The following is a 12557-nucleotide window of genomic DNA, read 5'->3' on the forward strand; positions in this document are numbered from 1 at the left end:
CCGATGTTTTTGTTATTGAAACTGATGCATCCGGTGATGGCATAGGAGCAGTACTGCAGCAAAACGGCAAACCAATAGCTTACATGAGTCGAGCGTTGGGTATAACAAAAAAGATTTGGTTGACATATGCAAAAGAGATGTTGGCAGTGGTAGAGGCGGTCAGATTTTGGAGGCCTTATTTATTGGGGCAACGATTTGTGATACAAACAGATAAAAAAAGCTTAAAATATCTCTTGGAGCAGAAGATAGCAACTCCTGATCAACAGCAATGGATGGTCAAACTCATGGGTTACGATTACGAAATCCGATACCGCCCCGGCAAGGAAAATGCTGCTGCCGATGCACTCTCTAGAAGAACTGACAGCCCAACTCTTAATCATCTTTTTGTACCGCAGGTGTCACTATGGGGAGAAATTAAAAAGGCTATGCATGAAGATGATTATCTAAAGAAGATTGCACAACAAGCTGAGACTCAACCCGACGGCCCTTACACGGCAAAAAACGGCCTCATATTCTTCAAAGGCAGGGTAGTAGTTCCACGGAAGATGCGTGACTTATTATTATTTGTGGCCCACAATACGAAAATAGGAGGGCATTCCGGAGTCCTTCGCACTTACAAACGCCTGGCGCAGCAATTTTACTGGCCCTCAATGTTTCAATCCGTTCATGATTATGTAAGTAAGTGCGTTGTTTGCCAGAAGACTAAGAGTGAAACGCTGCAACCAGCAGGGCTTCTTCAACCATTGCATGTTCCTTGCCAAGTCTGGGAGGATATTTCTTTAGATTTTATTGAAGGGCTGCCTAATTCACAAGGAAGAGATACAATATTTGTGATAGTCGACAGGCTCAGTAAATTTGCACACTTCCTTTCCTTGTCTCACCCATTTACTGCTAAATCTATTGCTGAAAGATTTGTTGACGGAGTAGTAAAACTACATGGCATGCCCAAGAGTATTGTAAGTGATCGGGATCCAATATTTATTAGCAAATTTTGGAGTGAATTTTTTACACTGTCAGGCACACACTTGAAGATGAGTTCAGCCTATCATCCGCAAACGGACGGCCAAACAGAGGTTGTTAACAGATGTCTGGAGCAATATTTACGCTGCTTTGTGCACCAGTGGCCATGCAAGTGGAACATGTATCTGTCGTGGGCTGAGTTTTGGTACAATACCACTTTTCATGTATCCACCGGAATGACTCCTTTTCAAGCTCTCTATGTGGCCACGCAAGTGGAACATGTATCTGTCGTGGGCTGAGTTTTGGTACAATACCACTTTTCATGTATCCACCGGAATGACTCCTTTTCAAGCTCTCTATGGCCGGCCTCTACCTTCTATCCCCATGTATTCGATCGGGTCTTCCCCGGTTCACGAAGTTGATCACGCCTTACAGACCAGAGATGAGTTATTGTGGCAACTAAAATCTAACCTTATTGCAGCGGCTAATCGAATGAAACAGACGGCAGACAAGAAAAGGAGGGATGTCGAATTCAAAGAAGGAGACATGGTGTACTTGCGCTTGCATCCCTACCGGTAATCTTCAGTTTTTAAACGTGCACATCAAAAATTATGCAGCAGGTATTTTGGACCATATCAAATAATTCAAAAAGTGGGGCATGTAGCTTATAAGCTCCAGTTGCCAGAGGGTGCCAAGGTCCATTCTACATTTCATGTTTCAGTACTAAAAAAAGCAATGGGAGATTCGACAGTGAGCAGCACGGAGTTACCTCCTACAGATGATGAAGGTGTGCTGGATTTGGAACCTAAATTAGTTCTGGACACTCGGTGGCTTAAAAGAGGTGGTAATGTTATTGAGCAAAGTCTGATTCAATGGAACAATCTACCAATGGAAGAGGCCACTTGGGAAGATACTACCGTCATTAAGCAACAGTTTCCTTCGCTGACCTTGAGGACAAGGGTCCTCTTCCACGGGGGAGTGATGATAAGAAGCTACGCAGAACTAATCGTGTAGCCAAGCCCAACAACAAGTACATGGAATATGCATGGGCACGTCATTAGCCATGCAACCTTTGAGATGATGATTTGGAGTTGACTTCTTCAAATTATTCGTTGCTAGGAATATGCATGGGCACGTCATTAGCCATGCAACCTTTGAGATGATGATTTGGAGTTGACTTCTTCAAATTATTCGTTGCTAAGAATATGCATGGGCACGTCATTAGCCATGAAACGTTTGAGGTGATGATCTAGAGCTAACTTCTTCAAATTAACCGTTGCTTATTTGGAGGAGATCTTTCATGCAAGTATTTGTTTTGGAATAATAGTCAGGTTGTTGGGATGTTGTTAACGAATTGATTTAGCTACCTATGTTCAAGCCTTGTTTCACAGCTAAGGAAATTGGTTTTGTATTAGACTATAAATAAGCTCTTTTATTCAATAATAAGATCATCAGATTTTTATTCCAAAAACATTATTTGAGGTAGTTCTCGCCCAAAGAAGAACAAGCAATTTACTTTGTCAATTCTACTAGTTTTGACTAGGACCTCTATTAGAGCTTTACATTGCCGTCCTCACACGGTGCACCACATCATCCATCACTGCCAGCAGCTCAAGCCACCAGCCCGCGAGCAGACGCGCGAGAGAGCCAGTCATCAGTGTCACCACTCCCGAGCACAAATTGCTCCACTGCCGCACACAATTTTCGCTGCTGGCTATCCGTGGTAACGCCGGCGACATTGCGGCTCTGTGCATATGTTGACTTTGTTGTTCTTGTTCTAGGTTTTTAAATATTAATTTTTTTTATTAAGTAGAAACAGAATTAAAACCCAAAACTGAACAAGAACCAATACGAGCATTAACCATGGAACAGAGCAAACTACAAGTTATAATTGAATATAAATAACAGCATAAAGATTAATGCGGCACCACAATCTATTACAATCATACATAAAATTAAATGATACATGTATGATGAATTAGGATGGTTATGATATGATCTTAGAAAAATAATTTTTTTATTTTATAAAATAAGCAGAAGCCAGGAATTTTTCTTAATTATGTGTACATTTGTAGGATAAGAGAAATACCTTAGATTTCTGCTGAAGAACTAAAGAAGAAGATTGCAATCTTCTCTCCTATACTCAATTTGTTTGCAATCTTCTCTATTATATTGAATTATCTCCCTCACACGTGTGGGTGTATAAAAAATCGTAATTTGTGTGCCGAACATGGAAATCTTAGAACTGTATTTTTCTTAATTAAAAAGGTTATACTTTTATTCTGAATTCAACTTTTTTATATAGAGTTAGTTTGATTAGAAATTGAGTTAGTAAAGGGACTGCAGAGCGAAACTTAATAGTCAAGGGCTAGTCAGCTCATGACAAACCGAAACTACTAAGTTAATCTTAAACTATTCCATTAAAAGCTTAAAATTGCACTCTACAAACTCATGTAATTAAATAAAAACTCAACTAATTAAAACTCCTTTTAATTAATTTTAGTTTTAGTCTTTAAACCAATAATAGCCACTTAATTAACCCTCTATATGATACTTATAATTAAAGTTAGGACGTTAATAAATGTCGTGCCTCCATTAATTACATATTTACCCCTAACTCACTATTTGTTCTAATGATCACTTTTAATATATCTATATTTTTAAATAAATTTATAAATCAAAATTATTATTCAACAAACAATTTATTGAATAAACTACAGCCACATATTTAAATGATCAAGTATCACAAACAGTTTAGGTGAGTATCAATAATATAGATTCCATCTTGTAAGTATATGTTCTTACGATCCAAGAAATTACATTTCCAAGCTATTGAGTTTTTGACTGTTTATATGGATATCACTCTGTGATAACTCAAAAGATATGACACATGAATGCAAGTTCATTACCGACTCAGGGTTAAGGTCGATTAAACTTATTAAAGCTTTTGTAAATTATGGTCAACGACATTTGTTAAATTAGATTATAATTCACTATAGTCTGGTTCAATATGCACATTGCATATACATATTAACTATTCTACTAAAAGTCTCCACTTCAGTGATCAAGATAAAATCACTCATATAGAAGTAGAAAAGTTACAGCATTACATAATCATATGCCCATTTCATTAATAGCTGTGAACAATATTTTATTTATAAAGAACCTATGATATATATCTTCTAGTATTGACATTATATGCCAATGCATAAATCACATACTTTATAAATAAGGGCTAATAATAAATGCTTAATATGAATTATAAATAAATATGTTTTATTAAAAATAAAAAATATTATCACAACTAATTCTTTAAGAGCATAATAATTACACTAAGTCTAACGTATACAACTGGAATTTGATGTGTGCTACATGATTGATGCTCTATAACTCTGATATATGATTATGGAATTCAGTTGAGTTGGAGCTCTACATCCTTTCCAAAATGAGAACTTCAAAGACAAACAAAGGAACTTCTCCTTGAAGTTGGCATCAATATGCCAACAACAATACCTCCTCAATGAATCAGGGAAGATCATCTCCAACACCCTCAAACAACAATTTTGTTTATCACTCATAAAACACAGGCCCGTACCACATTACAACCTATTTGCACATACATTGCTCATACAACCTCTTTAAAGAACACATCCATGACTCTATGATTTCAATTTTTACAATACACATACCAAGTGAATAGATACCGTAAATTGGCATTAATATTAATAGCAATCAACAATATGTTGTTGTATAGACCCTTTGAAAACAAACCCTTAATATAAATGCCATCAATTCTTATAAATTTTCTACATCATTCAAATAATCCTCTTATATTTGCATCAAATATCGCAAAAAACCTCCTAAAAATTAGGGTACTAACCACCAACTAATCAATCTCTATCTAATGAAACAATTGACCCGATTAAAGTCCAATATTGCATGAATATACCTGAATAACTTATTGTAGCTTGCCTTATGATCCTTTCCCAACAGCTCTAATGATTTGTTCTTTGCACTGTAGAGCCTTGTATTATAGCATTTGATCCCAATTTAGCAGTTATAATATCTACGGTAATTTGGTTTTTGCCTTTGACTAGATGAAGAAATATCATAGCAATCCAAGTAGAAATAGCTTTATGATCGTTTTTGTTTCTTAAGCATTTGCTTAGGTTGGAAAGACTTGATCTAGAAGTGCCTTTTATTCTAATTAGGGTTGGCTCATATTCTCTATATGTTGCCTATAGTTGCACGTTTTAGGGTGACCATTGGCTTTTCAATTTTTATCCTTTGTAGCCTAAAACTATTTTGAATTGCAAATGCCTTGATTGTTTTTTTAACTCATCAGTGTGTTTGTATAGTTGACCGACCTCTAAGTTAATTTTCATTCTATCTCTGCTGAACACAAACCCCCTGAATTTTCCTCATATTTGTTATAAGCTTCCCTTGCATCATCCTCAGATTGGCATTTGATTCAGCTCTACTGTCATTTCTTGACCAATTGTCATCAAGACTAATGGTCCATCCATCATTAATATAATTTGCAAGATCAAATCCACCAACACCTCAGTGTCCCTTTTGTAATCTCCATCTTCTAGTGCATCCACAACTTCACCATTGGAATCTTCAACAATTGGTTGCTCATGAAATGAGCCTTGAAGTATTTTAAGTGTAGCATGTAGATCGTCATTAAGGTCTAGCACAACAAACACATTTAAATATGCAAAATCAAATTGCTCATTGAAATGAGCAGGAATTTGATCTTTAGGCGATATCAAGTTTCATCCTTCTCTCCAATAACAACTTCATTTGCTTGTTTAGATGTATTTGATGCACAATCCAACGTACTTGTAACTATGAAAAATGCCTATTTATAAGGCTTTTCCCTTAATTACTTAAAAGCATCTTGGAGATTTGAGTGTAGCTGCAAATCAATATTTCTTGTCTCCGATGGTAGCATAACCTTAAATTTCACTTCTTTGACTTGTCTAACTAGACTGTCAAAATAAATATCCTTGATATCTTCCCAAAATTTCTTCAGACTATATTGTTCTAAAATTATTGACCATCAACCACTACTTCTATATCCATGTATATGAGGGTGTAAAAAGACAAACATATCCATTCAGTAAAAGCAATTGTCACAATTACTAATATATTGCTTATAATATCAACACAACTCAACAATGCATAGTTTCTTTACATATACTATTATGTCAACTTTACTCGAGTCAATACTCTAATAACTATACTGTCAATTTCAAATTTAGTGCATTGCATATATCTCATATAATTCAATAAACGTTATGAGCACCACAAACATTCTGAGTATGTTGTATCATTTTCTCAACCTTTGCGAAACTCCATCAAACACAAACATTTGATACTTGCAAAATTCATACCATCACCAAATATAAAACCAACACAATCACTGCAGCAACTAAGCATATATACTAAACAAATGCCAAAAAAAAAAAAAAAAGCAGAACTCCATTAACTTAGCTTTTGACAAATGCATGCGAAATTCATATTATCACCTAAAATCAAACCAACACAATCATTGCAGCAACTACGCATATATACCAAACAAATATCGTAAAATCTATAACTCAATAAACCTAGTATCCAACAAATGCATACAAAATTCATGTTATCACCTCATCTTTAGCTTAAAAAAAATACACAGAAGGGGGAAGCTACAATTACTTGTCTTGTGGCTCTAATGCAAGTGGATGGTATCTAGGTTGTTGTCGGTATTTGCTTATGGTAATCTATTCAACTGCATTTATTGAATTTGTCCTGCTTGTTATTGATTAAGATTAATTCATGTTCATCCTATTAATAGCAATTTCAAATTTCTTCAAACCACTTGCAAGTAATTGAAAGGGGTTATGAGATTTTTTGCGGCTTCAATTTGTGTAGATGAAAGAGAAGAGCATGGCTTTTGTTTTGAGTAAAAACACAATAGATAAAAGGATGCATTTGTTACTATTCAATGGGAATTAGATTGTTTCAATGAGTTCATATTTCCCAAAGTAAAAACTCTTAAATTTAAATTTATCCAAATATTTAATCAATAAATTATGCAATTACTAACTTGCTCTCTGTGGCTAATCTTATACGAAACAACATACTAACGATAAAAGAGAAAAATAGAGATATGCTAATACTTTCTAGGGAAATTATCAGCCATATACCCTTAAATGACACCCGTATCAAACGTGTGTGAACACTTTTCAAGTATATCACTCGTATACCCTAAGTTGACAAAACACTTCTGCCGTCCATCAATCCTTTAACTTCCGTTAGAAAGTTAACAGAATTATGGCCAATTGACTATTTTACCCTGAAACTCAAAATGAGGTAAAAAGATAAATTTACCCCAAAAATTAATGTAAATTTTCAATACGTAATTTTTTTATTTTGTTATTAACAATACATTTTTTTGATTAAAAAAATAAATTATTAATGGTACATATTATTAACAATTATCCATAAAAAAATATCCATATTATACCATAAAAAATTATTAACAACATATTATTTACAATTATACATATTATACCATAAAAATTTTCAGTTGGAACTTGGAGGAGTAGATCTTAAAAAATTTAGGTTAAATTTTGGAGGAGTAGATTCGGTTGTAAAATAGTTTTTTTAGCAACTATTAATAATTATTTGATAAATGGGATGACAGGTCATTTTTATCAATATATATCATATGATATTTCATTTTTTACTAGGTAAATGAGATGACATATCATTTTTTTAAATCAAAATTTCATCAATTTTAAAAGACTAAATTATCCTTATGATGTCAGCGCTTGCAAACGGAAGTTAACGAATGGGTGGACGGCAGATGTATTTTGTCAACTTAGGATATACGAATGATACACTTGAAAAATATTCACACACGTTTGATACGGGTGTTATTTAAAAATATGTGACTGATAATTTTTCAACTTTATATAAAAGTGGAGATATACTAAAACTCAAGTAAGGACCCAATTGCCATTATTGAATAAGCAGCTTTAGGACTCGTAAGGCGCAAGTTCGTTAAAATTTTCGAAAACAGAAGTAAGGGCACGTAAGTAAATATAAGGGATAACAAAGGGCTTAATGTTTAAGCCAATGGCTGCCGGCAACAATGTCGCTGCCTAATTGCCAAAAGTTGACCAATCAAAAAATACATATTTTCACGACTCAACGTAAGGGCAACTTCAATCCTCGGTTTAAAAAGAAGGGATGGGTTTCAATTAAGCCCAAATTGATAAATAAATAAAATAAAACAAAAACGTGTCTTTCAGTAAAATTAATATTTGAACAACCGCTCCCTTATAAATTCTTTGTAAAAATAAAACGTCCAAAACAAGGAAGGAGGCAGCATTTGTCCGCTTTCGTTTCAACAAATTATTACTGAATTAAACATTTGCTTGCATTTAAAATACTTCTTGGGATATTTCCAAACAAGTTAACAGAAAAGAGAAACAATCCTCTTCTCTTCTGATTTCAGGACTAAAATTAGAGGACTAATTAAATTAATCCATATTTCAAGTCCCAGCCGCCGGCCAGCTATTTTTCTTTACGCCCAGGTCAAGTTTCTACATCTTTATCTTTTATCTTCTTTTTTTTTTTTTTGGGTTCCTTCATTGTGTGATGGGAATTGTAAATCATGTAGCTGCTGACCTTTTTGGTCTTTGATAGCCTGATGCTTATTAATTGAATTATCTTATAATGATTTGTTTCTCCCGTTTATAGTTGTGTTTTTTGTTTTTTTAACACTTATGGAGTTTCTTTTATTAACTGAATCGTGTTTTAGCTAATTGATTTAAGCAATATGGGTTGAGATGGAAATCAACCATAAAAGGAAATAATAAAAAGAAAGGAGAATAATCTCTCTTTTTTTGTCTCAAAATGAAAATAGTTTTTGAAAAAACAATTTGAGAAAATGAAACGATTCCAGTTAAGAGGGACTGTAAATCATTATTTTGCAAGAGCTAGTTAAGATTTTACACTCATTAGCAGTTAGATTCCTGACTGGTCGGTCATATATTTTCCTTTGTTATACCTGGATTCTGGATCGAGTAGCTGCTTAGGGTTGACATATAATCTGAAAATTGAAGACTGAAATGGTCGTTAACTTTGAAGCATGATATTTTTGCAGGTTGGAATTTAGCTGAGGTCATCGGGACAGACACATTGGATCCGGCACACCATGGACCAAAGTATTCAACCTTTCTTGCCTATGAGTGTTTACTTACTTTTTTTTAATAAATAACTGCATGTTATTACACTGATTAATTTGGAAACTGAGTAATATCTGATTTATTGTCTAGTCTTCAGCATCTTTGAGATGGTAATAGTTGAAGGAAATGGGTATTTTTTTTTTTTGACAGTAGATTTTCTAAACAACAATTTTTTGACCTTCTTGGTGTCACAGGTACTAATATCGGTGAGACAGAGGGTTTAAAAACTGGCCTTGAGTTGGTAAAATCAGTTTCTGATAAGCATCTTGATCTTTTGAGGCCATCTGCTCGATATTCAATATCTAAAGGTAATGAACCTTCTAGTTGTTTCTTTCCAAGTCAAAAATTAGATCAACATCATCCTTATTTGCCTGTTTCATTTTCCATCTGTTAATTCTTGTATTTCTCCATGATTTTCCATTTGTATAGCTCCCTCCACTGAATTGAAAATCTTGGAATCAATGCAGAGTGTTGTCATATTAGAGAGTCCTATATGTGTGAAGCCACCTAGACTCTGTTGTATTATTCTAGAGATGAATTGTTTTTTTGCTTTGAATGGAAAGACGTCAATATTTGTTTGTTTTGTGATATTTTCCCATAAAAATCTAGCTTAATATCTTCTCTGCATGTAATGAAAATGCATCTGCACCAGAGAGCTCCTTTTTCCCCTTTCAATTGCATTGATCTTACTGAATTCTGCTTCTTTTTTGTTTATTTTATTCCCTGTCTACACTTAGAATTTCATTAATTTGCTCCAATGGTCTATTAAAGCCCTTATTTTTCTTGATCTTACACATCTTTATAGCATCTTGTGCATTTTATTAAATGCTTGTTTAAGTGTACTGAGAGAAACTTTTGTAATGGTGAGGAAAGCACCAGATACTGCTGATCGTGAAAAAGGGAGATATACCCTTATTAGAGATCCGGAGGACTTCCAATTTGGGATTTATGACAAACCCCTCCCGTGCTTTGGCTGTGGGGTTGGGTGGTTTTCGTGAGTATTTTTTATTCATTTTCCTATCCGAACCTAATTATTGCGGTCTCATATTTGTATCTTTTGTCGCAGTTTTCTCCTGGGTTTTGTGTTTCCGCTGATGTGGTACTATGGAACATTCCTTTATTTTGGAAATCACTGCCGCAAAGATCCTAGGGAGCGAGCAGGCCTGGCTGCTTCTGCAATTGCTGTGAGTTCTCTCTCATGTTAACGCTCGGCTATTATCACATCTAATCATCGATTTAGAATAGTGGATTCTTATTATACTTTTCTTGCACCCATTCCTGTGATGTAGCACTGGCATCTTCAATGGCGTAGTTATTTATATACTTTATTGTTATTGCAGGCAATGGCATGTTCTGTTGTGATGTTGGTCATAGTGGTGTTTCGACTAATGTAATCTTGTTTCCAATTCCAAGCCTCCTCCAAAACTTGCAAGTGAATAGAGATGAGAGTTGAATGTAGATAACATTGTACGTTCAAGCACAAAGAAAATGGTAGCATTTGAGATGAACAGTTATTCGTGAAACTAAACCTTCTGGTCTCAGCAGTTGAGGTTCCTTGGAGGCATGTATATTAAGCGAATGTTTCAGTTTACACTTCTCAGGAAGTTACACAAGATTCGTTATAGCCTTGGTAGATAGGTGAAATTTCAAAACCTGCATTTCATTGTGACATCGATGAATCATAAACTGAAATATTTCAGCTGATATATACAGTCTGGGTGCCTTTATCTCAATCTCATGCAGATCCGGACTATACTGTGAAATTGTGGTTAGCGATACGGCCCGACCCATCAAAGAAAGGCCATGCAAGCTTGTGCGGGTATTGTGCCATGCCCACCATGTGCTATGTGCCGTGCCGTGTTGTCTATTTTTCTTTTTTTAAGTTAGGCTTGGCCTGGAACATGCGCTGTTCCCACACATGCCGCGAGCCAAGCTAGGCTGTGTCATGCCTTGGCTAAGAAAAAACCGTAAGACAAGTTTTTTTCTTTTTCTTTTTTAATTTTTTTAAGAGAGCATGCCAAGTTATTAGCATATTTTTTTCAAGTCTATGTATATTTTTTGGGTTTACATGTCTTTAGTCAAATTCAATAGAATTAAAAATTCAGAATTCAAGTTCATATTCAATAATAATAAACTAATAATAGTAAGAGAATGTAATGCTAGCTAGGGGTAGGCAAAATATTCGACCTGAACCGAAAATTTTCGAGTTCGGATCGAATGAATAAAACTCGATTGGGTGCATTTGTGTCAACCCGATTGGATCGTGAACTGTAAAGTGTGAACCACTAAGGCTAAACAAGCAACTAAACTCCAAATTTTACACACCACACACACAAACCATTACAAACAAACACTGCCATTAACAATAGCAGCACACGACACAAGCACTCAAGCAACTAGCCCATTACCGACTGGCAACATACACGACCACACCTACCCACAGGCTCTGTTGCTCGCATCCCACTACCGACAGGCGATAGCCACACGGCCCACACCCAAATCCAAACAAATGAAACACAAACAGTAAAATACACAAAGTTCACAGAGCAAGCTTCATCCAGTCACCATACACATCAATCGCCGCCAAGAATGACAAACTGAAGCTGATTCACGAGGATCATGACCCAATCTACCGATCTACTGTTACCAAGCATCGGATTGGTTGCGCCACCTCCACGCCTCCAAGCCTCCAATCCTCCACTCCACCATCACCCGATCTGATTAAAGCTCCATCTGGCAAGCTACCTTCGATTCAAGCTCCATTTGGCTGTTAACTTTGAGTTTTGGAAGCCTTGGCCTTTGATACTTAATAGTGATGGTATATATATATATATATATTATATGTTATATGTGAAAGTGAAATGTTAATTGTAATTTGGTATGTTAATAATATGTAATTATATATTGTTAAATTTTAACAATAAAATGAAAAAAGACCAGGCATTGGTTTTTTTTGTTCTTATTAGTAGTTGATTTTTTTTTGTATGAATAGATTAGGGAGATTAAAAATTAAAATTAAATATTTTGTTATAATATATATATGTCATATAGTATGTGCACTTGTGCACTAGCTTCAACTTCAACAAAAAATTAATCAATTTAATTAATTGTATGATAAGCAATAAGCAAATGTTAAGTGGTTAAGTAGTAAATACATGTAATATGGGCGTGAAATTTAGGGGTTTATAACAAGAATTAAGATACGGGTATGCAATTAATATTATATTATTTTGGCCAATGGATAATTGGATATTATAAATTGATTAATTACATTAATTTCTTGGTTTTCTTTTATGGAATATGCATCTTAATCATATAGAAATATTATGATGGAAAATTGGAAATATTGAATTC

General features: G+C 34.7%; 2 protein-coding genes across 3 annotated transcripts; both read left to right on the top strand.

Moving 5' to 3' along the window:
* The first annotated feature begins 1296 nt into the window (after positions 1 to 1296).
* Positions 1297 to 1974, top strand: LOC112095635. Its single transcript, XM_024177740.1, has 2 exons — positions 1297 to 1535; positions 1581 to 1974. Exons 1-2 carry the CDS (start codon positions 1297 to 1299, stop codon positions 1972 to 1974), a joined length of 633 nt encoding a protein of 210 aa, XP_024033508.1.
* Positions 1975 to 8300: 6326 nt separating this feature from the next.
* Positions 8301 to 10872, top strand: LOC18053759. Of its 2 annotated transcripts, none has more exons than XM_006451485.2 (6): positions 8301 to 8549; positions 9122 to 9182; positions 9398 to 9511; positions 10077 to 10197; positions 10270 to 10387; positions 10544 to 10872. In XM_006451485.2, the coding sequence occupies exons 2-6, from the start codon at positions 9173 to 9175 to the stop codon at positions 10595 to 10597; spliced, it is 417 nt and encodes a 138-aa protein (XP_006451548.1). In that variant the 5' UTR covers positions 8301 to 8549; positions 9122 to 9172; the 3' UTR covers positions 10598 to 10872. The 2 variants fall into 2 exon arrangements, with proteins under 2 accessions (XP_006451548.1, XP_006451547.1); XM_006451484.2 differs by having other exon boundaries at positions 10083 to 10197.
* The last annotated feature ends 1685 nt before the right edge of the window (positions 10873 to 12557 follow it).

This window comes from Citrus clementina, unplaced genomic scaffold (genome assembly GCF_000493195.1).
Source record: "Citrus clementina cultivar Clemenules unplaced genomic scaffold, Citrus_clementina_v1.0 scaffold_1, whole genome shotgun sequence".
Lineage (NCBI taxonomy): Eukaryota > Viridiplantae > Streptophyta > Magnoliopsida > Sapindales > Rutaceae > Citrus > Citrus x clementina.

What these genes read in the sequence shown, in the direction of transcription:
- LOC112095635 (XM_024177740.1), top strand. Translation starts at nt 1,297, where the DNA reads ATGACTCCTTTTCAAGCTCTCTATGGCCGGCCTCTACCTTCTATCCCC. An exon ending in TTGCGCTTGCATCCCTACCG is followed by an intron (nt 1,536 to 1,580) that starts GTAATCTTCAGT and finishes ATTATGCAGCAG; the next exon opens with GTATTTTGGACCATATCAAA.
- LOC18053759 (XM_006451485.2), top strand. An exon ending in TCGATATTCAATATCTAAAG is followed by an intron (nt 9,512 to 10,076) that starts GTAATGAACCTT and finishes TGGTGAGGAAAG; the next exon opens with CACCAGATACTGCTGATCGT. An exon ending in TGTGGGGTTGGGTGGTTTTC is followed by an intron (nt 10,198 to 10,269) that starts GTGAGTATTTTT and finishes CTTTTGTCGCAG; the next exon opens with TTTTCTCCTGGGTTTTGTGT.